Source organism: Buteo buteo, chromosome 3 (assembly GCF_964188355.1).
Source record: "Buteo buteo chromosome 3, bButBut1.hap1.1, whole genome shotgun sequence".
NCBI classification, from domain to species: Eukaryota; Metazoa; Chordata; class Aves; order Accipitriformes; family Accipitridae; genus Buteo; species Buteo buteo.
The window spans coordinates 18,496,710-18,523,575 of record NC_134173.1 but is presented as its reverse complement, the minus strand read 5'-3'; the positions used below and the strand labels follow the sequence as shown (position 1 = coordinate 18,523,575).

General features: G+C 37.7%; 1 protein-coding gene across 1 annotated transcript in view; it reads left to right on the top strand.

The window, feature by feature from the left end:
• CEP192 (centrosomal protein 192) overlaps positions 1-26,866 on the top strand; it is an 89,970-nt gene that overhangs the window by 32,225 nt on the left and 30,879 nt on the right. Inside the window, exons 22-36 of the mRNA XM_075024266.1 lie at positions 748-871; positions 2,882-3,012; positions 5,559-6,597; positions 6,712-6,838; positions 8,285-8,456; positions 12,454-13,351; positions 15,171-15,319; positions 17,129-17,359; positions 18,821-18,946; positions 19,930-20,073; positions 20,281-20,344; positions 21,019-21,158; positions 21,285-21,377; positions 22,434-22,549; positions 25,232-25,408. Of these exons, the coding sequence (XP_074880367.1) occupies positions 748-871; positions 2,882-3,012; positions 5,559-6,597; positions 6,712-6,838; positions 8,285-8,456; positions 12,454-13,351; positions 15,171-15,319; positions 17,129-17,359; positions 18,821-18,946; positions 19,930-20,073; positions 20,281-20,344; positions 21,019-21,158; positions 21,285-21,377; positions 22,434-22,549; positions 25,232-25,408 (3,731 nt within the window). The remainder of the gene's footprint in view (positions 1-747; positions 872-2,881; positions 3,013-5,558; positions 6,598-6,711; positions 6,839-8,284; positions 8,457-12,453; positions 13,352-15,170; positions 15,320-17,128; positions 17,360-18,820; positions 18,947-19,929; positions 20,074-20,280; positions 20,345-21,018; positions 21,159-21,284; positions 21,378-22,433; positions 22,550-25,231; positions 25,409-26,866) is intronic.

Sequence of the window (26,866 nt, the reverse complement as noted above, 5' to 3'; positions counted from 1 at the left end):
TTTCCGAGAGCTACTTCCTTATGTTCACTTGTGAAGGAAATTCTCTATACGTGACAGGTCTAGATTGGCTTTTGTTTCCCACTTGGAATTTCTGATGTGAAGGGCTAGCTGGTGTTATGGATGAATCTGGATCTTCACCTTTTGGTCAGGAACTAATTATGTGTAGTATTAGAGAGAGAAAAGTACACCATATACAGGGTCTACGTTGGAGGTCCAAGCAAATGATCCACGTAGTATTTGAATGAAATGCTGGTCGGACAGGGGTATTTGAACAGTGAGGGTATCTTTGAATGGCTATTGATAGTTGATGTGCTATCTAGGCAAATGCCCAACTTCAGTAAAAAAAAGTGGGCAAGTATGTACAATGGGAGGAAGTCGTCAAATACGCCTGTGTAATTCAGTGGTGTACTGGTCAATTGGTAGAGTTGGCGTGTTCTGTCCTGGTGCTGAGCAGCAGAGCATGACTCCAGGCAGAGATGATGAGAGCGTATGCACTTTCTTTTGTCTAACTGGTATAAGTAAGTTGTTAGTTTATTTTATGTATATATTGGAAGTGTGTGTGTTTGGGTTAGCCATTTGCAATGCTAGGAGGCGTATGTTATTTCTCAGTGGTATGAAAGCCAGACACCAACTGTGGAGGCACTGTGGCTGAAACAGCTTTGCAAGCCCACTGAACCTATTCATTAATGATTAAATTTACTCATGCTGTATTCCAGGGGTAATTTTATTTATTATTTATTTTTATAGCCATCGTTTGGTTACTATATTACATCTCCGAAGAAAAGGCAACCTGTTGCTTTGCTAAGGCAATCTGATTCATCAGGAGGTGACACTGGCCAAGAGATGTCACAATTGTCTGAGGTGTTTCCAGGTAATTATAGAACAGAAGGGGCAGCCCTAGACAGTGGTTATAATGGTAGTTAAGAATTACTTGTATATAGCTATTAAAGACTATTAAGAGTAATCTCTTATAGAAAGACTTTAGTTTTCATTCACCAAATATCTTTTTTTGCTGTGAGCACCTCTCTTACCCTGTCTCCCCGCAGAAAAGCAGAGAACCTAAATGCTTACAAGAGAGAACATTCTAATACCAAATACTACCATAAATTGTCTTGGATATTTCAGCATTTCCAGATACTGGGTAACGACCAGAATGTCTTGTAATTATTAAAGTCTGTTCAGAGTTTTCCTGTTGAAAAAACTGTATAAAGGTGTTGCCAAAAACAAATCAAACAAAAAACCCCAGAAAATTGGTCTGTTTGCTCATATAGGTATAGAGGATACAGGGAAAGAAGGAAGACAGTTCAGGTTGTAGCTGAACTGACAGTGTGTGCATAAAACATAGTCTACATATTTTCCTGCCATCTTTAAAACAAAAAAAAAAGAAAAAAGAGTTATGCTCCCATGATACCTGCTTAACTTAAAGTAGTAATTTAGGACATTCGTCCAGAATTTTATATGTAAACATCACAGCATGCATTTTGGTGCATATGTATGCCTATCAACTTAATAAGGTATGTTTAGGAAAGGATGAGTGCAATTTAAAGCATCTCTACTGCTCCTGATAGAACTGTGGCAACATCAATCTTTATGAACCTGCTTGTACAGTCTGTACAGTGACTTAAATACTTTTTTACATTGGTGAAAAATGTTCATCAGGCTTTTAAGGAGCCTGCTTTCTTGAAAGAGCTTTAGAGCTGTAATTTTCCTCATGCTGGGACCTTGCAAATATTTTTAAAGGGTCTATAATGATTTTTTAAATCTGGTGTTAGTGTGCTTAAATTCACTATGCAATAGTTGGGATTTTTTTCAAAAAATACCGGGGTTTCATTGAGTTCATGACGTCTGATCAGTTAAAGTACAGTTACAATTGTTGCTTTGAACAATAGAAAAATACCCTAATGTGGTCTGCATTTCTTTTGATATGAGGGTTGCTAGAAATGCTAAAGAAAGAAGGTATTTGGGTCACTTTGTGGCCAAGATATTAAAAGTTACTGCCTCCTGATTTTCAGTAGTACTGGCAATAATAATCTTTATCAGCAATACCAGTGTGCTATTCCTGCTTAAGGAGCAGCAGATGGAGAGGAAGCTGAGAAGTCAGCAACCTGAGGAGGGTGTTACTTGAAATATGAAGTATGTCCAAACTCCAAATGTCTACTATAAGAACAGAAGCGGGGGGGAAGAAAAAACCAACACAACACACCCCACCCCCACCCCCCCAAACAAACCCCAAATGTTTGTTGTTTCATACTTGCTTTCTCACCAATCAGAGCATCTTCAAAAGTTGGTTTTAGTCTTCTAGGGAGTCCAGATGTTTTCCTTCAAGCAGGAACTCATTTGTTGAAATGATAGCCTCTAGATCTCATATGAACAATACCTCCTAGTCCGGCTTTGATCTCCTATTCAAGAAGATTATTTGTGGTTTTGATGGTTTCAGAAACATACCAGTCCTTCCTAAACATAATCCTTCAAAATCACCAGTTCACTGCTATCTGCCTCAGTCAAACCCTGTCTTCAGCATTAGCTTTACTCAGATTTAACTCTTCTGGTTTTCTACTGGAGTTTGATCTATATTCATATTATCTTGTAAACACCATTTTATGAAAAGGTTTGTTTAGCTTATGTTAATATGATAAGCTACCTGAAAATAAAATTTGAAGACTGTGAGCATGGTATTCATAATGCCAGCTAATTTTGTGACTTGTTTCCTGTACAGTACTCAAAGTTTACATACAATTGCAGTATTTGGATTTGTGCCTTTAGAACAGCTCTTTTTTTTTCCTCTATAGAACATTAAGGCAGGATGTGTATCCCAAGATTGGAGGTGTTTAGAGGATTTACTTACTGTAAATTAATTCCCTGTCTTTTTCTTTGTTCTTAGATGACTTAGAAGCACAAACAAAAGAATATGCAAGTTCTACCAGCCTTGAAGGTGCATGGCATAGTATGGATACTGCAGCTGGAATACATAAAAGCATTAATATAGAAACTGCTACCAAAAGTAAAGCAAAGGTATTTCTTTTTTATTTTCCTATTAAGTGTAACTATGAACTTGAATATGGCTATATTTAGACTTTCATGTCAGCTCACTGCTTTTTATATTGATCATTTGAATCCTGGCAGGTGCCACTGTTTGTTAGGATAGTTTCATTGGAATGCCATGATCCTGTAGTGAGTCAGGTGTACTGTCACTATCTCATTTTCCTTTTTCTCCCTACTTCACTTCTGGAGTTACTTGGTCTGTCAGCCCATAGTTTTTCAGAGATTCCTAGGCTATTGATGTTCTGCAGTCAAGTTTCTGAATTTTAGCTATGTCTTCCCCTTCTATTTTTTTTAATGAAACAATTGTCTTTAGCATGTGGATAAAGTCTTTTACTTGATAAAATTGAAAAATACTGATGTGGTGTAAGTCTGAAAAAGGTGTATTTTCAATCTGGTAATCCTAGACACCTACCTTCTCTGCCTTAATGTGTCATGTTCTTTTTCTTATCAGGCAGAACACTACAGACCCATTCAAGTTACAGAAACAGCCCTTCTCTGATGTGGTCACTGAAAGGAATCAGTAGCTAGCAAGTTTGACTTGGTTTAGCTGATTAAATGATGAAAGGTGCAGACTTAAATACAGAAGGACTGGTTGGATTGTGCACCTGACTGTGTACTGCCATAATTGCTTTTCTTTCTAATTTATCCTTATCCCTATTGTTCTAGACACAAAATGAACAATTAGGGGTTTTGATAATGTGTATCCAGATTCTAATCGACCCTACCCTCAATTTGTACAAGTTTAGGTCACCCTCAGTTTGATATGAATGCTAAAATGTTCTCAAACACAGGCAAATCACAGAATGGTTGAGGTCAGAAGGCACTCCTGGAGATTATCTTGTCCATTTCTTCTTGCTCAAAGCCAGGTCAAATAGAGCAGGTTGGTCAAGGTCAGTCACATTTTGAATATGTTCAGGGATGGAGACCCTATAGTCTCTCTGGGTCCTCTCTGGGCAACCTGTTCTGGTGTTTGGTCATGTTGACATTAAAATCTTTTCTTTATGCTTAAATAGAATTTCCTATATTTAAAATTGTGCCCATTGCCTCCTTTCTTCTTACTGGATTCCTCAGCGAAGAGTCTGCATCCATCTTCTTTACTCCTCCCTGCCCTCCTTCTCTCCCCATCAGGTATTTATACGCATTGGTAAGATTTCCTCCTGAACTTTGTCTTCCTGAGGCTAAACAATTCCAGCTCTCTCCTCACATGACAGATGCTCCAATCTCTTACTTTTCTTTGTGGCCCTTCACTAGACTCTCTCCAGTATGTCCATGTCTCTCTTCTACTGGGAGGTCCATAACTGGACATAGCACTCCAGATGTGGTCGCGCCACTGCTGAGTAGAGGGGAAGGATCACCTCCCAAAGTCTGTTGGCAGCTCCATCTTAGTGCATCCCAGGGTGCTGCTGGCCTTCTTTGCCACAAGGGCAAAGTTTGTGGTCAACTTCATGTCTACCAGGACCCCAAAGTCCTTTTCTATTAAGCTGCTTTCTAGCTGGTCGGTCCCCAGCCTGTACGGGTGCATGGGGTTATTCCTCCCCAGGTGCTGATCTTGGCATTTCCCCTTGAACTTCATGGGATTCTTCTCAGCCCATTTTTCTGGCCTGTTGAGGTCCCTCTGAATGACAGCCCACTCTTCCTGGTGTATCAACCACATGTCCCAATTTTTGTATGATGATTGAACTTGCTAATGCTGCGCTCTGCCCCCTCATCCACGTCATTAATGGAGATGTTGAACAGTACTGGTCCCTGTCTTGATCCGTGGGATACTCCACTGGTGAGTGGCTGGCCTGCTGCTGGACTTTGTGCTGCTGATCACAACCCTTTGAGCCTGGCAGTTCAGCCAGTTTTCAGTCCAGTCATGGTCTACTTATCTGCTCCATGCTTTATCAGTCTTTATGAGGATGTTGTGAAGAAATCCATGCATATCTACAGGAGGACAGATGTTTTCTTTTCTTTGTTAATGTATGTGTATCTAAGAGAGGTGGGAAGAGATTGTGGTCTGGATGTGATTTTTTTTCCATGCCCCTTGCTAAGAGCCCATGTGAAAACTAAAGAAGAAATCAGACCTGAGTGACAGAGAAAACTGTAGTAATAGCTTTGTCTTCCCCTTGTAGAGAGGCAGATGATTTAAAGTTAATTGGGAAGGTACTGCGTATTGGTCATGGTAGCTTCTTCTCTGCTGTTTGTTCCTGATGGGAGTTTACTCCCAGTTCTTCCAAGTGAATTAAACATTATAGGATTTTAAAAGTTTTACAGGAGTTAAGGCTTCCTAGCAGGCAATCTTTATTGAATCTTTTAAAAAAAACACTTTGTGGAGTAGACTTTAAAAAATCAGTACAAAAGAATTATGCCTGTTACAATGTTCCTTCTTGACAGGTGATTAAAAATGTGACAACTAGAAATGTTAGTATGTTACCATATACTGAAATGCAAAATTAAACAAACAAAACACAGAAAACAAAACACTAAACAAAAAATTCTTAATTTGGTGCTTAACTTGTTTTGGTTTGTTGCAGGATGGAACTCATAAAGACAAGTTTGAAGATGGCTTATCTAATAATTCTAATTCTGTCCTGAGTATTAGCACGATTGCATCTGCTATTGCTAATGCTTCTTCCAGTGCTGATCCTTCCCAGCTAGCTGCTATGATGATGGCACTCTCTGAAAAAAGTGGAAGAACACGTTTCCTTCCTGGAATTGTTAAAGAGACAGAACTTTCTGCTAATCAGGTATTACCCAGCAATGTGGAAAATAGCGCATTTGATATGGAAAAATACCTCAAAAAAACAGATGAGATCGGACATGAAAGTGAATATGAGAGTACTGTGAAACATGAAGTATCTGTCCAGAACCTTATGCCTGATACCTTTTTACTGAGTGAAGATAAAAACAAGGATACTCTTGCAGAAGGCTTGATGAATAATCATAGCAAGCAGCAAGAAATAGAGAAGCGATTTCTGAATTATTTTCAGGAAGAAAATGATATTCAGAATTTCTCTAGGCTGTCTGGTGTTCCCAACCATGAAGATGTAACTGCAAATAGTGTTAAATTTTCAGAAAAGTTGTCAGATTTAGTAAATAGTAAACATTTACAGTCAGTGAATGCTGATCTTGGATCAGATATGCTTGATACCCAAACCTCACCTACTGGAAATGGAGCACAGATGTGTGGAATTCCTTTAGCAGCAGAAATGGAAGTGGCACAGAGAAATCCACTTGCTTACCTGACCAACGATCTCACTAGTAGATGTATCAGGGAAGATACAGAAACAGTAGATCAAGCAACAAATGCTGTTCCTGAACCACGTAATGATTTGGTGGAGAGAAGTACAGGAAATACTCTGTCTCTCAGCAACTTAAAACCTGCCAAGCAATCTAGTAAATATGTCTCAGTAAGTCCTACAAAAGCAAAGCCTATGCAGAAATTGAGCAGTGATGAAAAGAAGCAAAATGCAAAAATAGAGAAGAGAAACAAAGATGTGAGTACTGCTTGTGGTGGGAATGCAAAACATGTAACTTTCGAGAAGCTCTCACCAACTTCTCAGAATAGTACTGGTAAGTAAGTAAACGAGTAAAAATGTAACCAGTTGTTGAAAAGGTTTTTCTTGACAGTAGACTTGTTCCCTGTGCTTAAATATATACTGTTATTAAATTCTGTTTATTTACCAGAGCATAAACCCATTGTACCTGAATGTGACTTGCAGCCTCTGGATGATGAGCAGTATAGCTTCAGACCTTCAACTTCACCATTAATTCACTCTTCTCCTAGTGAGACTTCAGGAACAGCATTTTCAGGGTAAATTTCTTGGTGCAGCTTGTAAGAATTATTAATGCTTCATGAGGATTTTTGAGGGATCAAGTTTTAATTTGAATGTTGTCCTTGATCTCAGTTTATGGAAGATCTTTATTAGGCTAAGACTTCATTCTTAGACTAAGCTTTCTGTTTGCTTTTATTATGTGTATGGGGAAGCAGTCTTAAGCAATTGTTAACTTTTTATTTTCCTCACTGGCATGATGAGACAGAGATGCTGGATAGCAACACTGCTGTTTCTGCTTAGGATTATCCAGTAATGCAAGAATACAAAATATTCAGCCTGTTAGATACATCAGACACCTAGAACTGTATGTTGATGGAGCTATAAAATCTCATATTTATTAATTTTTGTTCTAGTGTAATTCATTTATTACAAATAAAGCTATTTGGTTGGGGGTTATGCTGTTAGTTATATGATAACAAAGCTTGAAGTTGTAGAGACTAATGAAGATGTGTTTTTTAAACTTATAAGTATTTCACTCAGTTTGGTTCTCTGATTCATACCACTGCTGCTTGTGAGGGAGTATGGATAGAAATATTGGTATTGTTGTTGACTGCTTCATATTTTGAAATTGCAACTTGTGTCTAAGATTTAAGGCTTTCTTAGCAACTGAAAGGGCAATGTTTTTTAAATGAGCTCCTATAACAGTAAGTGTTACATGAACCATAAGATTACAACTAAGTTGATTGTGTAGTCTTACATATATAAACATGGCCAGTAGCCAATGGCTACGTACATTCTCAGAAAAAGAGGAGGCAACTGATCTCTTTGCCTTAACTTGTTAAATATCAAACAGTGAACTTACTACAGTTAGTGTGTTGTACATGACATTAGAATTACAGGCTGTCTGGCATTTCTTAGAAGTTAAAAAGTGCAGAAATACATGTATTTTTGTAAGTGTGTTATAGAGACATTAGGATTTCCAGTTAAAATTGTCAGTGACTTTAATTGTTTCCATGTTATCTCTTCTTGTTGGACAAAGTAGTGAGAGATCCTATGTTTTCAGGTGTGTGATATGAAGAGAATTTCAGCAGTGAATAGGAAATAGTAATGTGTGATGCCTGGGATGTTGCATGATTTCATCTGACATTCTTCCATCTAGTTAGATACAAGTATATTGATTCACTTTTTTTTTTTTTTTTAATAAGTTGTGTTGTCTCTGTGACCTTAACATCTGAGTGTGGTTGTGGAACTCTGATGCTTTGCTTTGTGGATTTATATCCAATGAAAATGAGTTTTATGTACATCAAAGTCAGAACTTGTAAAGGTTAATTGAGAGCTGGTTTCTCATTTCTACTGACTGGACTAAACAGAATGGTTAAGACAGATGACTTTTAGAATAGTATAGTAAGGTGTAGCATTGATTTTCTTGGGGGCAGCATTAGAAATATATTCTAATACTGACATACTTTGAATCTGTTTTTCAGGTCTGAAACTGACTTTACTTGCACGTCATGTTATCAGGAATCTTCTTGCAAAGAGAATGTACTACCTCAGTCAGTTTACTCAAGTCCTAGCATGAGCAGATTAACATATGTCTCCGCATCTGACAGTACCCTTAAGAATACAGACGTAATACATAATCCAGAGACATACTGGGTAAGACAATCTTGAACTGTAAATATGTATTAATTCCCTTTCTTTAAAACAAACAAACAAGCCAGCACCTCCCCCTTACCTCCAAACCAAACCCTTAAATGGTCAAAATAATTCAAAATCAGAAAAGCTGTAAGGGTTTCAGAACATGCTGTGCATAGGGAAAAGGTATTGTGCTTCTCCCCCACTCCTGAGTTTCAGAAATTTAACTTCTGAAATAGATTGTATTAAATGCACAAACTCCAATGAATATGAACATAGTAAAACATTCAAACAGCTAACTTTTTTCGGAAGTTATAGTTGGTGTATTTTTCCCCTTTCATTTTTTCGTCAATTTCTTGTTAAGTCATTCTGTTCTTGGAATGCAGTGCAGTATTCCAGTAGTAGTTTGTGGGATCTATATCTGTGTTCATCACTCCTGAGGCGCCCTTTCTGCTCAGCCTCAGCTGTTAGAAGAATATTTTTCGTGTTTTTTTCTCTGCAGAAATGTTTATAAATACGTATTTTAGCTTTAACTTCTTTTTTCAGGACTGAAGCTATCATTTGCTACCTCTGGCAGTCATTCTGACTGTTCTTACTGCTTTAGCAAAAAATGTATTCTGAGAGTGAAGCTTTTGTTCAGACTTAAAATCTTATGCTGGTTAAGATAATTGGCATTCTTTATCTAAATCCATGAGTTCCTTGGAATCTGGAATCTTTCTGTTATGCCTCCCTCCTTCCAAAGTGTGTGGAAATGTGGATGGAACTTTAAAAAACAAACAACAGCTGAAAAAGTCTCTGACTGCATCCATATCTGTGTGAATCTCAGTGGTTACATTTATTTTGTAATATCTTTATCAGTTGTGGATTCCTCTAACACAGGAGATAGAAATGCTACTTACTATGCATTTTTTCTTTTTTTCATTTGCAGAGGGTGAGGCTTTTCAGGTATGGTGACTAGTGAAAGCTTAGTAAAGCCTTCTCTTCCTCCTATAGGAACACCAGCAGCAATGTTGCTTCATGCTGAAAGCATCAGGAAGAAGGAAGCGTGTGTTATGGCCTATAGCCCATTTTGTTCTAGGTCTAGTTGCTCAAGTTACCCAGGGAATATCTGTTCTTTCCCATCTTGATGTTTCCAGTGGGAATTGCAGTCCTGTAGGAAGGAACCCAAGGGCAAATTTAAATGGCTATTTGCTTGCAGTCCATGGTGCCATAGCATCAGCTCTTCGGTCCATTTCATGTTTGAAATGCATATAGTTCTAGATTCCTGTCATCTCATGCAAATGGATGGCTCTTGATGCTTTGATGTAAATTGGCTGCATACTAGTTTGCCCCTCGCTCTTGAAGAAATGTTATTGTTTGAGTAGTCTTTGTTCCCCAGGATAGTTCAGCAAGGAGATCCTCAAGTACATTGCCAAAGTTTTAAATTTGTATTATGAGTACGTTTCTAAGTCCATGTGTAATACTGCAGTGTTAATTTATTGCTTTGGGTTAGTAATCTTTTATGCTGAGAGACACCAAGAGCTTTGTCTCATTTGTACTTGTTAAGAGCCACTTTCATGTCCCTTGCCTGAAGCTTCTTACAGACAACAAGAATATTTGTATTGATGTTATCTTCAGATCTGAATACTTACTATAGCACAATCTGTTTAACCAGTGGTGCCCTTTCCCTTTAACACTAGGGTCAAGTTGTCAAAGGTGCCTGAATTTTTTTTTTTTTTTTTTAATTTCTTGTTTGGTTGATTTGGCCTGGTGAGCCATCTTATCTCGGGCAGCTGCCCTGAATGCCCTTTTTAAAGGATTGTAACTTGCAGCTTGCTTTTCTGCAGCAATCTGAACAGCTACTTTATTGTTCTTTCCCCTTCTTTCATGTGCCTTTCCCTGCCTTCCAACTCCTATTTAATGAAGCTGAACAATTGCTTTATACTGTAGACACTGTTCATCCTTTTGTGTAGCTCTCTTGTTGCTGTGTCAGAGTTCTCTAGGTACACCTGTCCTGAGCTGATGTCTGATTGCTTTGATACCACGCTGTCTAGTTTTGGTGTCGAAACTTTTAAAAATTATTTTGAAACTCCATTTTTGAAAATGGAGTCTGTGATGTGGATGTACTTCACAAGGAAAAAACCTAACCTTTGTGGCATATCTAAAGAACACTTTAATTTTTCAGGTTGGTAGGGGAGATACCTGGAGCTTCATCCACTGTATTGTGAAGACTGCCAAGTGTGATGTGATGCCAGTTGTGGGAGGGTGGTTCTCCCATGTTCAAACCTCCTTCACTGATTAGTGCCAATGCTATTGTTAGTAGCTATGAGCAGTGTGTGAGAGGGTGTATTCACTTCTGCTCTTGACAGTTAACCCAACAGCAGATTCTTTGAAACACGTTGTGTGTATGCATATTTATGAGCTGTACTTCTTTTTGTCTTGGTTTGACTTCTAAGTGCAGGAACCCCAAGACTCTGGGACTAAGAGGAATTGAGAATGGGGGTGAGGTGTGCTCGTTCCACCTACACCATGCATACCTGCCGAAATGGAAGGTCTCTGGGCTTGAGTGATTTCTTTGTGTGAGTGCACAAAGAAAGTGTTTGTGTCAGTGCATTTTCATGCATCTCAAACCCTTTTTTATTAGGGATTTTGTTTGGGGCCATTCAGCTTTTTAATTTTTTTTTCTTAAAAAGCTGGCAAGTATGTCTTTATTGTTTTTTGGGGGGGGGGGTTAGTTTTTTTGTTCTCAAAAAAATCTATCTGCTATGATGTCACTGTAACTTACTGCGTCTAGGTCCTTAGCTTTTCCTAAGAACCCTAAGTACAGATTTGATACCTAATCACATCAGCTTTTTGTTAGTGGATTCTTAATACTTGGGGATTCTCATTTCTTGTCAGAAGAAACTTGGAGTTTAGTAAGCACCTTTGCATTCAAGAAAGTCAAAGAATATGGAGAGAAGTAATCTGTACCACACTTGGATGCTGCTATTTAGGATCTATTCATGCATTTTTAAACGTGAAAATCTTCCTGGTATTGGATCCAAACTCAATAAATAAGACAACTCACTGCAGGTCTCTGTTTTTTAGAATAATAAAGTCTGTGAACCTGTCAGTGAGTTGAGGAATCTACTCAATTGTGGTGTTTTTTTTTTTGTTTGTTTTTTTTTTGTACAGTTACTTTCCCACAGAATGGCTTTATAAAATCATAGCAAGTCAAACATTTTTGGCCTTGTGGAAACTCTTTTAGTTGGTGGTAACTTCAGAGAGCAGAGCATTCTTCTGGTGTTTAATGCCTGGTGTGGTGGGTTGACCAAGCAGGTGACTGAGCTCCCCTGCCAATTGCTTGCTCACTCCTCTGCAGCGGGATGGATGAGAGAATTGGAAGGGCAAAAGGGCAGGGTGAGGGACTTGTGGGTTGATAAAAAGGTGGTTTAATCAGTGGAGTGGAAAAGTGATGCAAAAGCAATCACTTGCTACTAGCAGACCCATGCCCGGCCAGTCTCCAAGCAACAGCCACTTTGGAAAAATTCCCCCACAGTTTTATTGCTGAGCATGATATTACATGGTATGGATTCTGTCTTTGGTCAGTTGGGGTCAGCTGCCCTGGCTGTGTCCCCTCCTTACATCTTGCCCACCCCCAGCCTGCTCTCTGGAGTGGCAGTGTGACACATGGAGAAGGCCTTGACACTGTGCAAGCACTGCTCAGCAATAGCTAAAACACTGGTGTGTTATCAACATGGTTTTGGTCACAGATCTAAAAACAGCACAATAAGTGTTGCTATGAAGAAAATTTACTCCATCCCAACCAGACCCAGTACACTTAGCTAGAATGTGACTTTAGGTAGCAAACAGGTTGAAGTTGCAGGTTTTCTTTTTCAAGGTGAAGAGCCACAGATGTTAAAAAAGCAAAACTTCAGATAAGACTTGACAAACTAGATTATTTATATTGGATGGCAATATCAGTATTAAGGTCTGTCTTGTTTTATGTACCCTATTTGCTTTTCTAAAATTTGTAATACTCTGTATGTTTATTTACTAGGGTGAAAACGCTGGTGAACTGAGCACAACAATAATTCGAGCCAGCCCAACTCCTTCGCAGGAACATACAAACGAAAATTTAGAAGACCGCTCATGTCAAAGAAATAGAAAAGAAGCGGTGCTTAGTGTTGACCAGAAAGCAGAAGAAAATGAACTTGCAAGTCTTCAAAGAAAACTTGATGATGTACTGGGTCAAGAACTGTCCAAAGAAGGTTCTCCGAAGAATGAAAAGCAGCTTGTATCTATTCCTTCAAATGTAGTAGCAAATCATAAAGAGCTTGACCATGTTAAATCAGCTTTACCAAGTAAATTTGGTATCTTTCAGCCACTTTCTGTTAATGTAGATGCACAAGAAGCATGGCAGGGTCAAACAAGCAAAGCACAGAGACAAGGATTATCATCCTTGAATGTGTTACCTGTATATCCTGGATTAAGCACTTATATGCCATTCAATCAAAACTCATCTGGTGAACAGTATGTTCCTATTTCAAGCTTTAAACCCCCTATCACTACCTCTGAGAGTCAAGCAATTTCTTCTGTTCCCACGTTGCTCACAGGATGTTCTCTTGCAACAACTCCATTTGTACAACAACATCTGGGAAGCATAACATCTGCTGGAAATACAGTTCTGTCTCAGTTTCATGGCTGCAGCTCTGCAGGTTTTGGTCTTCCAGCAGGGCTTTCTTGTTCCAGTACCCCAGCAGGACATGTTGAGAATCCACTTATGGTAGGAATTCCTTTAGGTCCAAATACTGGTCCTGGCTCTTTGGGTGCAGCCTCACTTTGTCATCCACACTCTACTTCCTGGAACAAGAATATTGTAAATATAAAACCATGTACTGGACAACCTTTTGGAACAGGCAGAAACGAGTGGGAGTTGCCAAAGTCACCTGGTATTGGTAAGTGTGCTTTTTAGAGTGCTCTTGAAATACAGTTGTGGACAAGAATGGCGATAATGATGATGCTAATATTATAGTAAATAAAATTAAGATCACTGGTAAGTGTAACCACAAATATTCTTTATGTGAGCTTTGTTATTTTAAAAAAAGGTATTACTAATTTTCCTTATTTAATGATGCTCTCTGAATTCAATGTCTATTCTTCTAGTCCCCCTAATGGTCTTAAAAGAAATTTTTCATAATCTAGAATTTCAGCATTCAGTGGTTTTGTGTTTGTTTGAAGGATCTAGAACTGTTATGGGAAGAAGAGAAGTCCCAGCTGCAGTTCATACTGGGCAAGACAAGTCATGCTCTGGAAATTCAGTTTGTATTTTATCTGGAAAGTAGATGACATTTCTGTTTCCAGCCTAACTTGCTATTAACAGTCCGTTGAGCCTAAAAAATCTGAGGAGGAGAGTGGAGGGCTTAAGCTGTTTTCTGGTTATGAAGGGGAAAGACAATCTGCGAAGTGCCTTCTGTACTTCTGCTATTTTTCTGTATCTTGACTTAGCTCTAAACCTAAGCAATGCAAATTAGTGTTTCATTTCAAAGACTTCTTTTAACCTATGATCTCCTTAGTTGTTTTCTACTATACTTTTTCCTGGCTAATTCTTTCAGATGAAATGACAAGCTAGTGGGGTTGAAAGTTTGAATTTGTGACAGTTTTTAGGTTATTTTCTGTTTGTTGATTGTTCTAAATCATTGATCTTGGTAGTGCATTTTAAAATAGTAAAATTTGAACAATTATACTCCTTGCCTGTTTTTAATATACGTAATTTCTAGGTTTTTGTACATGTTTTTGAACTCTGCATATCTATATAGTCTAAACTTGATTTTTTGGCAAACTTGAGTTTTTGAACTTAATTCCCAGTGGTGTTAGTCTTACTTTATATTTTTACCTTCATAGTTGTGCTAAATTTTCTTTCTTGGAGAGGAACAAGAGTGTGTGGCTTTAAAATAAAGCTTGTTGCTCAAGTAACTCAAAAAACTTCAGGTGATTACGTGTGTGTGTCTAACTGCAAAGTCAAATTTTTAAATTTTAAATTTTAAATTTTAATTTTTAATTTGAGTACCCATTAATGCATTTTTGGATGTAATAAAGATTGATTCTCCGTGTGGCAGAGAACTCTTACCTCCATTTGAGTTTTGAGTTGTAATTATAATTTTATAATTCCCCAGAAACTCTTATTTTGAATATTTTAGAAGTAAGGACTTCCTGGAAGTAAAATATCTGAAGCAGGATTTCTTTTTGGTTTGGTGATAACTTTTGATGACTGCACTTCTACAGCAAAAATCTACTCTAGGAGTACTCAGTATTTTCTGTAGAAAAAAATGCCTGAACACTTTTTTACATAACAGTTATACTCTGGGAAAAAAAAGATTTTTCTTTTGATCAGTGTAAACGTTATAAGGATGTAATACTGATATTCATGTTTTCTGAGCTGGGCTAGTACTGATTAAGTTGTGAACACTGAGTATTTTATATAAGGAGTGTGTGTGTATCTATATAAACACACACTTTGTGGGTTAGTGGCTGCAAGGGATGTGCTATTTTTGTGACATTAGAACTCCATGTAAGATGCAAATTAGAAAAAATTGATTGAAATTCTGAGTATCAGGCTTGTGGGAAAACATTCTTAAGAAAACTTGTAGGAGTCAAACATTCCTTGCCATAACGAAGCATTCGTCAAATGAGTTGATAAACTTGATGTGGTGGCAGCCTGAGTGCTGATTTGCTTCTGGGTACTTGGAACTAACAGGAGCATATTTTCTTCCAAAGGTCATGTAAAAGTACCAGAAGAATTGAAGTTCCCTAACGCCTGTTGCGTGGGAATTGCATCACAGACAGTTCTTAGCATTTTTAATCCAACTGAACGGTGGTTGCAGGTCAGCATTGGAATACTTAGTGTTTCAGTTAATGGGGAAAAGGTAAGAGATTTTTTTTAATAAAGCTATAGGAATAATGCTGTAATCATACCAGATGTCATATGTAAAACTAGAGCCTTCTGTACAGACTTGTAATTTTTTCCCATTTTATAGTTAATATGCACAAAAGCACAAAAGTGCTACCTTCTTTCAGCCAGGCCACTGTAGGCATAGAGAGGTAAATGCCACATGATGGGATTGACTCATAGAATTGATTTGCATGCATAAGTGTGGTAGGTTTGAATTTACTGCTTATTCATTCCCACCTTTGTATGCAAGAAAAGTCAGCCCTAGAAAAGAAAGCATCCATGCTGAGGACTGTTACTGCTGAAACATTGTGTGCGGTTTGCTCCCATTTTTCTTGAAATCAGAGATCTTGTGTGATAGAATGAGAAATACTTGGAGCAGGCTTCAAGCTAGACGGGTTATTCTGTGGGTTATATGTAACTTGTAGGCCATAGATTGGGCATCTTGCACTTTAATTTTGTTAAATTCTATCTACTGTTGTCATCATAGTAATAGTTCCAGATGTAAAAGATCTCAGGAACGTGAGAATGAGTTAAAGGTCCATCAATATAATTTAATTTCCTTTACTGATAAGTACTTTTAGTAGAGAAGCATATAACAACAGAATAAGCATACTATCTCTGAGCTTCTGGCAGTTTGATGCTTGGGAACTTTTGAGCTAGCTGTTATTTCTGTTCTAGGTTTTGGACTGCTCTTTATCTAGTTAATCTTTGGAAATTGTGGAGTGTTGTCCACAGTTCAGTTGTGAATTCTATGCACTACTACTTTTTTTTTATTTTATTCTGGTTCTTGCTGGTTTTGTTTGATGATCCTTATTACTGAGAAATAATGGACCATAATTCAGTTTATATATTGCTGCTTTGTAAGTCTTATAAATCCTTATCATATCCCTCCTCAGGTACATTTTTCTAGCAGATGTAGCATGTCTTTCCAGGAGTATGACTTCTGGTTTTGATCTTGTTTTGTCTGAATATTTCCTCTTTAAAAACCACCAAACCACAATACTGTGTGTGTGTATATATACATGTGTATATGAGAGTTATGATTTCTTACTTATTTTTCTAGTCACTAAGTATTACGGGGCTCTTATGCAGCTCTTCAAACCTGAGATTCTGTTATACCAGGAGGTGATTTTTTTTCATTAAATTACTTTACAGTTGACAGTCCTATTTACAGTTGTTTCTGTGAATAAATATATACATTTAATTAGTTTGCTGCACAATATGATTAAAAAACATTTTTTTGGTCAAGTTAACTCTGAGATACACTGTGTCTCCTGCTTGAATATTATCTATGAATATGTTCACAACAGAAACTTAAAGGCATCTGCGCTCGGATTTACTTGTCACCTCCATCCACTGACCTTTCCATTACTCTTCCACCATACCTCTTCCACCCATCTTTGATGGCAGAAAGCACCAAGTAGAATTGGCTTTGTTTATTTATTTTGCTGTTGTTCTTTCTCAAAAATCAGGAGTTTACTTATGAATTTGTTTTCAACTATAAGAAATACTATAATCCTGGTGTTAGTCTTTAACTAAATGCTGGAAAGAAACCCCAGCAACTTTCAGGCTGACTTACCTAACTCTTTCAATTAAAAGAAAATGTCTACATTTGAGTGGGATGGAAGTGGAACATTAATATGAAGATGCAGTAATTAATATTGAGCAAAAACATACACAAAATGTCTGTGCTGAGCTGTGCTGCCAGATAAATGTGGTATTTTGAAAGAAGGTGTCCTCTGGCAAGAGGTCTGTTGAAAATGACAGAGATCTTGTTTTTCAGGTGGATCCTGTGAAATATCAATGTCTGGTTTTCAAGAACAAAACCATTGTAGGATCCTACTCTACCAATGATCTGAAAATACTTTTCTTACCTTGTCACTCGGGGATCTTTCAGTGTATTCTCAATGTTTCATCTTGGCCAGTTTCTGCGGATGCAGAGACAATTGTTCAGGCAGAAGCTTTGGCAAGTAGGGTAGTTCTGACAGCAGTTGCCGAAAATCCTTATTTAGAAGTAAGTAGCTGCTTATTGTGTTTTGTCTGTGTTTTTTTTTTTTTTTAATTGTTGGAATTTTATGAATAGTTTAATGATACCAGAAAGGAACAGGAATGCAAGGTTGTTCCTCAAAGGAACCTGGAATTTCTTATGTTTGGAGTGGGGAGGGAATACAGGAGTATGTTTGAGAAGCTTATAACTATCTGGGAAGTTTTAGTTGTGGAAAAGCACCTAGCTGGAAATGAAGGATTCTGTCTGAAAAGAATAAATTAAATGGTATTACTCTTTCATTATTCAAAGAATGGATGAGATCTTAAACATCTGATGCTTTCAAAGTATCTGCTATGTTGGATACCGTTGGGCATTAAAATGTAACAAAAAGCACTTATTTCCAGGGGTAAGAATTTATTTATTTTTTACATGAAGTAGGCTTTGTCTTGGTTTCTTATTACTTTCAGCTTATTTATGGGCGTAGAGAATATTTTCTTATTTTGGGCTAATTAAAAGTAAGTGGATGTATAAAATGCTTTGTCTTGTGTCTTATGAAGAACAACCAGGTGGGAGACAGTGTGACATTAAAAATTAAGTCTGGTTTTATGTAGCTCTAAATTTAAGGGTATGGACAGGCAGAAATGGGCTTGATAGTACTTTTGGAGGTGACTGAACAAATTACACGATAGTCTGTGATGTTGCTGATAAAAGTAAAATTAACCACAGCTAACAATTTTTTTTCCATTTTAAGGTGGTCTGTTAACCTGCTTTGGGCTAAGTATATGTTTTGAAGTAATGGTATTCTAGTTGAATATACATGAGTGGATATAATTTTTGTAGTGCTTCTTCCATAAATTTTAATTTAATTTTTAATGCATATTTTTATACGTAGTTTGGCAAAATCCTTCATCCTCCATGTTTTTCATGGTATAGTTCATTCAGATTTGCTTCGTATTTAATTTGAAATTAAACCCTATGCTGTATTTCTGCCTGTCTCGTTATATTCCTGAGATTAGAAAAAGTACCAAATAAAAGCTGTGTTTTGCTGCAGATCATGACACTTAAGTGTCTTTATGCTAACAAAAAATTAACTACTACTTAGTTATCTTATTAACTTGTTAAAATGACATTTTAACTGTCTAAAATTGACAATTCTTACTTGCTAGCAATAATTATAGTTTAAATTTATTTTAAATTAGCCAAAATAATTTGGTTGTGTACTGGGTTTTGGTGGATGAATATTGTGTTAGGATTGACTTAATTGAGGCAAAATATGTGGGAGATAGCCAATTGGATGTAACCCCTTTTGATACCAAAGGAAACATGTTTCTTGGACTCCTCCTGCCCCTGGTAGGAGGTATGTTTTATGTGTGGGTATAGCATTAAGAGGATGGAGTAGGTGAATAACATCCTTACTTGCCTGGTGCTTTTGTATGGTAGTGTGTTTTGGAGGTTTTCCTTATAAGTTCTGCTTTGCCTTAAAACCAGCTGGAAACAGGAAAAAGAGATTATCTGGATTTTGGTGACTTGACTTCTGGCAGTTGGAAGGCTCTTCCTCTAAAACTTATCAACAAAACCCATGCTTTTGTGCCACTTAGACTTATTATTAATGCCGTAAGTACATCAAACTTCCTGTATGTGAAAGTTAACTTCTTGTGTTACTGAATTTTAATATCAAAACACTTTAAGTTATATGTCATTAAGAAACATACCCTGGACACTAGATGTAAGATTCCCAAGAAAACTTTGGTTAGTGAGGAAGTAATTTTTTTTTTTTTTTTTTCAAGGTGGTAATCTGATTCGGCTACAATAGTACCAACAGAAATGCTTCTGGGATAGGTGTGAGGTTTTGTTTAGTGGTTTGTTTTTGTTTTTTTTCTTTTCTTTTCCTTTCCTTTTTTTTTTTCCTCCTTTACTTGCAGCCCAGCTATGGACTGCTGCCTCTGTGTTGTTTGATTTGAGAGCACAGGGCAGCAGACAGCAAAAGGGTTGTGTTGCCTAATCCTTTCCTCTGAGAAGATGGAGATGTATTCCACTGTTCCAGTGGAACAGCTGACTGTTCAAACAAGCAGCCAAACTTGCTTCATAGCAAGTTTAACATATTCTCTCTTCCTCTGCAGGAGCAAGAGCAGGACTCTTCACTCTATCTGCTTTGTCTTCCACTAGACAATAATAGCTTGTATTACAGGTTATGGTATGCTCCTCTCTGCATATCTGTGGCAATGCAGATTTCATATTTTTTGGCTAGGCTGGCTGCTGTTCTATGCTGTGGGAAGAGCTGGTCTTGTTTCTTTATGTGGGGGGGACAAGAAAGGACTGGCCTTATGTTAAGATGGATCAGGTCATCTTGGTGACTAGTGAAGCTTGGTCTTGAAGGGTTAAACTAACCAGTTCCAGCTTGTGTCCTTTTACTGCAGAATGGTTTCTGACTGTTTTTAAAGGGTTTGCTGGACTATCACCTACCAACTGAAACTACGGGCTAATCTTTTTTTTTTTCCAAACTACTTAAATCTTTCAAAACTTGCCTTGCATTTCTCAGCTTTGTCAGCATTATTGTTAGTGACAGTAAGAGATTTAATACTTTATTTCTTTGACAGAATGCAGTAGCTTGGCGTTGCTTCACGTTTTCCAAGGAACCAGTTAATCCTTCTGGTGAACAATCACTCCAAATGGATGCAGTTTCTCAGATAGCAGCTCCATCAGTTGTAAATCATGTGATACATGCAAGCTATGATGGGCAAGTGAGTAGTTTGTAGTTGGCTGATTCTTCCTGTTGCTTGCTGTCTGAAATGACAGTTCTGAATATCTGAGTTCACTGTAATGATTTCTGGGGAGTCTGCCTATTCGAGCAGTATAGTTTTGTTGCTAGTTTTGTTTTGGTTTTGGTTTTGTTTTCTCTTCAGTAATTCTCTCCCTCCTGTAAGATGGTCAACCAATTTCTTTTTCAGGATCCTGAAGCTTTAACAGTTTGGGTTCTATTCCACGCACCTAAGAAACAAATTTCTTGTTCAGGTATAGCAATTTGATTTTCACTTCAGCTGAAAAAAATTTTACTTTAAATGTATGCATGTGTTAGAATTGCAGGAACAGGCTGCAAACTTAAAATGAAACATTCTGTCTTTGGTTTGTGTCCCCTAATATTTTGGGCATCACATTCAGTTTTGATAACAGGAATCAGAATACTTCTATGTCAATCTTTTGGATGTAACAGGGGTATTTGTACTTCAGTATCAAACTGTACAAAGTGGTTATCTGCTGCAAGATGTGTGGAATTTGCTTTACACCTTTTGCTGACGAAATTAAATCATCGCTTAAGAAAACATTGCATTAGTTGCAAAATAGGTAAGAAATTTGAAGAAATCTCTGAGGTTTTTCTGGCTTCCTAAATAGTAAATAGTACACGTATCAACTAGGTTGGCTAATGTGTTAAGTTGTTGTTTTTTGTTTGCTTTAGGGACAATTTCAGCCACATTTAACAGAAAGGTAAAACTCTTAAAAAGATCCTGTGAGACTTTATTTAAAAGAAAAACAAGTGTTGCCAGGGTAATGGGAGAGCTTCTGTTAATATCATCACAACATCAATATGTTAAGATTGGATAGTAGCTGAAGTGAGACACACATCAACAGGAATGGCCTTTGCTGCTAGCAGACTTGCTTGCTTTTCTTATTCATGGTATTGTTCCTAGATTCCTTGGGTCCAGCAGATGAATTCTTGGCAAGAGTTGATGTGGAAGTGGATAGTCCAGGACCTAGCAGTGTGATTAAAAGTATTCCTCTCCGAGCAAGAGCTGGAATAGCGAGGATACATGCTCCAAAAGACTTACAGGTTTGCAAGTATTTATAAAGTGTGCTTCAATAATAGTTTGCCTCTGCTAGCCTACTTTTGTAATGTTTGTTTTTATTATATATGTATATATATGTACATACACACACACTTCTTTACTTTTTCCAGAGAATACATCTGTCTGCTAGTGTAGGTTCAACAGCCAAACAGCAGCTACCATTGAAAAATGCTGGAAACATTGGTGTATATTTGAAAGTTAAGGTAGGTTGGCTTCTCCCTCTTGAAATCATGAGTTTTGTGCCATTAATGTTGTACTGAAAGTAGAGCTGAGCCTTGGGATCCTAGCTCACCTGTGTGGTTTGACAAAAGGTTTACAAGTTTACATGAAGAGAATGAATGATAGCGAAGAGATTAGCTCACATTATTGGAAAAAGCATATGGGAGTTTTGTCACCCAGCTTTAGTTATATTTGTTTTAACAAACATACTTTTATGATTTTTAACAAATAGATTTTAACAAGCATATAACAAATATGTAAAAGTAGTGAATCCTGTGCTGCACAGCAGATGTTAATGTAGCTGGTGTAGTAAAGCTCATTTAGAGCAAAGAGGAATATTAGCATTGGGAAACCTTTATTTTCTATTCTAACGAAGCTGCATTAGTTTTCAGTGGACATCTTGCCAACCCAAGTATGAAGCGAATTCTTTTCAGATATGTGATCACTTGACTTGACTTGAATTTTCTTGAGAATTTGTGGAAAGTATGGTCCCAGACTGAAAGGTAGACACACTTCAAAGTCAACAGAAGGAGCATTTGGTCCCCTCTACATTTTAAAAAAAAATAATAAAAAAATTGAGGGTTGTGAGCCCATCATTTCTTGGAGCAGAGGCCATGGAAATAGGCTGCATGACTAGTATCACAAATGCCACATCAATGTGATGATACTGGATACTAATTGATACCAGTAATGGGTGGTACCACTGTTGAGACTAGTGATGTTACTTCACTAGTGGCGTACCATTGCCATGCTGTACTTACTGTTAAATTCTTTAAATCTCTTTGTGGCCCCTTCAGTGTTGTATGCACAGTTGATGTCTTAAGATGCTTCTGTTAGAGGTATTTGTACCAGAGTGTCCAACTTTAGAAGAGTTTAACTAGTGCAGGGTTATGGGAATGTTCTGAAGGTGCCAGGTGTATTTGAATTGTCTCAACTGCATGTACAACAGATGCATGACCAAATTGTATTATGTGTTGTAGAAATGTTTACTCCCTTAAAATGAGTAACCAACCCTCCCTTTTCCCCTTACCCGCTTTCAGACATCAGATCAGGACAGCTGCTTTGCTGTTGAACCTGAGGATCTTTTCCTTCTTCCTGGAGAAGAACGAGAAGTGACTGTCCTGTTTTTTCCAAAAAATGTAACGACTACAGAAAGGTAACATAACTGATTTTATGCTGCCTGTGTTAAACAGAGCTACTCTTGACCTCAAGGTCATGAACAAATGGAAAGTTTTACCCACAAGGGAAACTTTGACTTCAGTTGTTTTCATGAGAGTCCTCATTCATTACAAAGTAGATTTTTACTAGGGTTCACCTGTTCCATAGATTACCTGCCTCTGTTGCTGTAGTTAGCTTAATGAATCATAGAATTGTTTAGGCTGGAAAAGACCTTTAAGATCAAGTCCAACCATCAGCCCAACACCACCATGCCCACTAAACCATGTCCTGAAGAGCCACGGTCTACACAGTTTTTGAACACCTCCAGGGATGGTGACTCCACAACTTCCCTGGGCAACGTGTTCCCATGCCTGACAATGAGTAGCTAATATTTCCCATCACAGATCAACATATGTCCTGAGACTTGTTTCGTGTAAATAAATGGAGTAAGTCCCTGAAACCCGTTGTGTGGTACTTGTTTCTAAAGTACAGCAAGGCTTTAAAATACTTATCTCCAGCAGCCCCTTCGGTTGCTTCCCTCTTCTTCACTCCACTGAGACAATGGAAATGTTATTTCTATTTTACATATGAAAAAACTCAAGTACAGATCAGGATCAAATGTATTCATTAATTTTGGCTGCCATAAACAAAAGTTCAGTTGTAAATCCTGTACAACACTAATGTACATGTTCCTTTTGCAGATGTAAGCATTCATGTTTCTGCACATTAGTACCTGTCGAATTTCATTCTGTGAAATAGACTTGATTGGTTCAAGTGACCATTCTGGTGTCATGTAGGAGGTTTTTGGCAATGTTAGGGGTCAGACTCATTTCTCCAGAGCAGCTTTTCCTCTTGTGTTACATGTTTTCCAGTCTCTGCTGTAATAGAGCAAGAATGGACAAAGGAATCAGTCCAAAATATGTTCAGCTTCACTATCTAGCTTAACTAGGCCTACCCAGTGCATTAAATTAAACAACGAGAAGTTCTGTGCTAATGACTGTATGAGCTTAATGGATGGGCATGCAAAGTGATTAATCTTTGCTTTCCTATGGCCTTGTACATAACTGCTTTGCTTTACAGGCTCAGGGTACTCAGCAGGGTTGGAAACTTTGCAGTCCACTTGCAAGTGCTGCCAAAAAGACTAATAAACTAACTAAAGCAGTAATGAGAGTTCATGTTCCCTACTGATGGGATGCAGCAACAATCCCTTGTTGCTAGCCAGGCTAGGAGCAAGGGGAGAAGTTCATTGCAATGTTACTGGGTAAGTCCTAGCTGGAGCAGGGGCAAGGAGAGGGATCCCAGCTGCTTGGCTTCCCTACCCTCTAATTCCAAGCTACTGGCTCTGTTATCCCAGCATCAGAGCAGCCAGGTGCTCACCTGGATGATGGCTGAAATCTTTTTGCATATCTCGCAGCTCACTCAGGGACAGGGATCTGGTGATTACCTCTGGTTCTGCCTCTTTTTCAAGGCCCAGGATGGTGTTCTAGGCAGTAGCGTGGGGCACAGGGTATGTCAGCAGGCATCATAGGAATTCAATGACACATAGAATGGGGGTTCTTGAGTTTCGTTCCTGGCTCTAAGTAGTGAGTCTGTGCTATAGCAAATGCTTCAGCCTATTCTTTAAAAGCTTAATTTCCTTCCTGCCCTATGCCTTTTTTTTTGTTTTGTTTTGTTTGTTTTTTTGGGTTTGTTTTTTTTTTTCAGTTTTGGTTTTCTGGTTGGTTTTTCTTCTGTTCCTGTATCGTCGGTTAGATATGTCGAATCTCCACTTCCTTCCTGGTATAATTTAGCCTTTTGTTTTATTTCTCTGTTGGCTTCTGTCCCCCTTAATTAGGCAGCACTTTCTTTTTCCTGGTTCCTCTTCTGTTGGGTGGGTTTTTTGTGTGTTTGTGTGTCTAGTTTCTTCTGTTTTCTTTGCTAGTTAGGTCCAGCTTTCCTATTCAGTAGGAATGTTAGCCTGTTTCTTTCTACTTCATTATTTGAATCTGTTCCTGGTGTTCTCATTCATCTGTTTCTCTGTTCTGCCTGAAGAAGGCAGTAGTCATCTGCACTGTGCTTGTGTCCTATAGGGTAGAGACTGTACAATGAAAGGCCAGCTGTAGGTGGCTGGTTCCCCGTCTGTGGGCTCAGTGTTCTTTCTCACAGCAATCCCAGGAAACAAAGTGAGAAAAAAATATTGGGTTTGTGGCTTAGAATGCTACCATTGTTAACAGGATTCAGAGTTTAATTTTGATGCTTCAGGCTATCTCACATTTGTAAAACTTCATTGATGTTTTGCAGGTATTTCAAAAGGCATCTCTTTAATCTATGTAGAGACAGCCAGACTTTGTTTCTCTCCAAAATTAGTGTGTCAAAATAATCAGAAGTTAGCATGGGCAAAAAAATAATTTGCCTAGCTGTAGTCTCTGAAATACTTACCTGAACCATTTCCAGATGAAATACTTCAGAAGATTGCTTGAGGTACATGTGGCATGCATATTTACAGCCCAAAGGACTTAAACTTTGCTATGCCTAAAGCTGGCCTTTGTCATAAAATAAAAAAAAAAATATTTGGGTGTTCCCCCTAAGAAGGTAGTTTAAAAAGGCCTATGTATAATTTATTTTTTTCAGTTATGTTTTGTTTTCATCAGCTAATTTTGTTCTGTGGTGGGATTTAAATTTATTTATTTATTTTTTGAAGTACTTTGAAAATCCTTGTGCTGCCATCTGGGCCTCAGTATGAAGTGGTGATAAAAGGTGAGGTGGAGTCTGAGGAAAACAGACCTGTGTCTACAGCTGCTGGCTGCTCAGACATCCCGCCCATTCTCTCCAACAAGCAGTTCATTGCCTGGGGAGGAGTAACACTTGGAACATCAGCGTAAGTTTAAATTGGGCAGCCATTCATATAGAATATCATGTTAAGTATTTCATATTGCTCTTCTTTGAAGTAAAACTTCTTATTCACATTAATAATCCAGAGGTGATAAACTAAGCTGTTTTATGACTCGAGAGAAGCAGTATATTACAATTATTTTTTTGTGCAAGAAATATTTGGAAACAAACTGTGATCTTGTTTGAGCTTTTTGTATTCTTCAGGATTCTTTGGTTACTCTTAGAATAATACCTGATTCTGTAAGATTAGTGTGTTATGTAAGTAGAAATGTAGTGGAAAATATATTCCAAGCAACTTGATGGAAAAATTATATTGGTTCTTTTGACACCTATCTCTACATAGAAGTACATCTCTATGCTTGTTTTAATTCAATTCATCAAGACTAGAAGAATCCAGTCTGGTAATGTAATTTGACCATCCGAATAGCATAGGCTGTTGAACATACCTTAATTTATTTGAATTTGAATGTGTTCCAATATTAAAACTTGTAGTGATGGAGAATCCATTGCATCACTAATTATGATTACTTTATCCTTCAGACTAGGTCTTGTCTGGACTTTTTTAGTTTCAAGTTTACAGCTTCAGTATGCCATGATTTAGTAAAACTGTTCATAATTGTGTAGATATACTTTGCTTCTTTTGTATGTAAAGGGTGCAAGTTTTGCAGATCTCTGGACTTCTAGTAAGTATTAATTTTAGAGACTACTCCACTGTTTTGATACTGAACTTTTTGAGGAATCTAAAAATGTTTCCGGTTGTTTAAATGTGATCCATGTTTGTAGCCAAGAACTGTTTCTGATAGCTATATTCCTATTTTTCTGTTTTGTTAAGATAGTGTATTAATTACATAGTAGTTTTGGCTGTTTGGTGTTTGGGAATTACTTTCTCTTCCCTGTATGCTGCTACCTTTTTATTTTGTGTTCCTCCTGAAAAATAGTTTTGATACACCATTGGTTTTAGGAACCTGAAGTTATTTGTAGAATCTTTGTTCCAACAGAGTACAAAACAGTGCCTGCCACTGAAAATCAGGGAGAGTCTTTGCTTTCTCTCTGTCCTCCTCTTTGATTTCATCTGCATGATCCTTCCTCTTCCTTGATGTTTTTAACTAGCTTCAGAGCTTGTCACATCCTCCTGTGATTGTCATTTTAACAAGTCAAAAAACAAAGGCACTTGCTCTTGCTGGAGAGGTTTCCTTCATTGAGCAAGGATCTGAGTACCAGAAGCCTGGTCAATGCCAGGATATATCAGAGAGAAAAAAAATACTTTTTGGTCAACCTGATGCTGCCAAGTGGCCATAACTTTCTGTGGTACTGTTGTGTTGAAAAGTACATGAAAAGGAAAAGTTATCCTTAATTTAGTTCTTCACAGCTGTTCCAGTGAATCTGGGCCAAACTACTCACAAGACTGTTTCTGCATAACTAAGTGGCTCTGGATAATCTAATT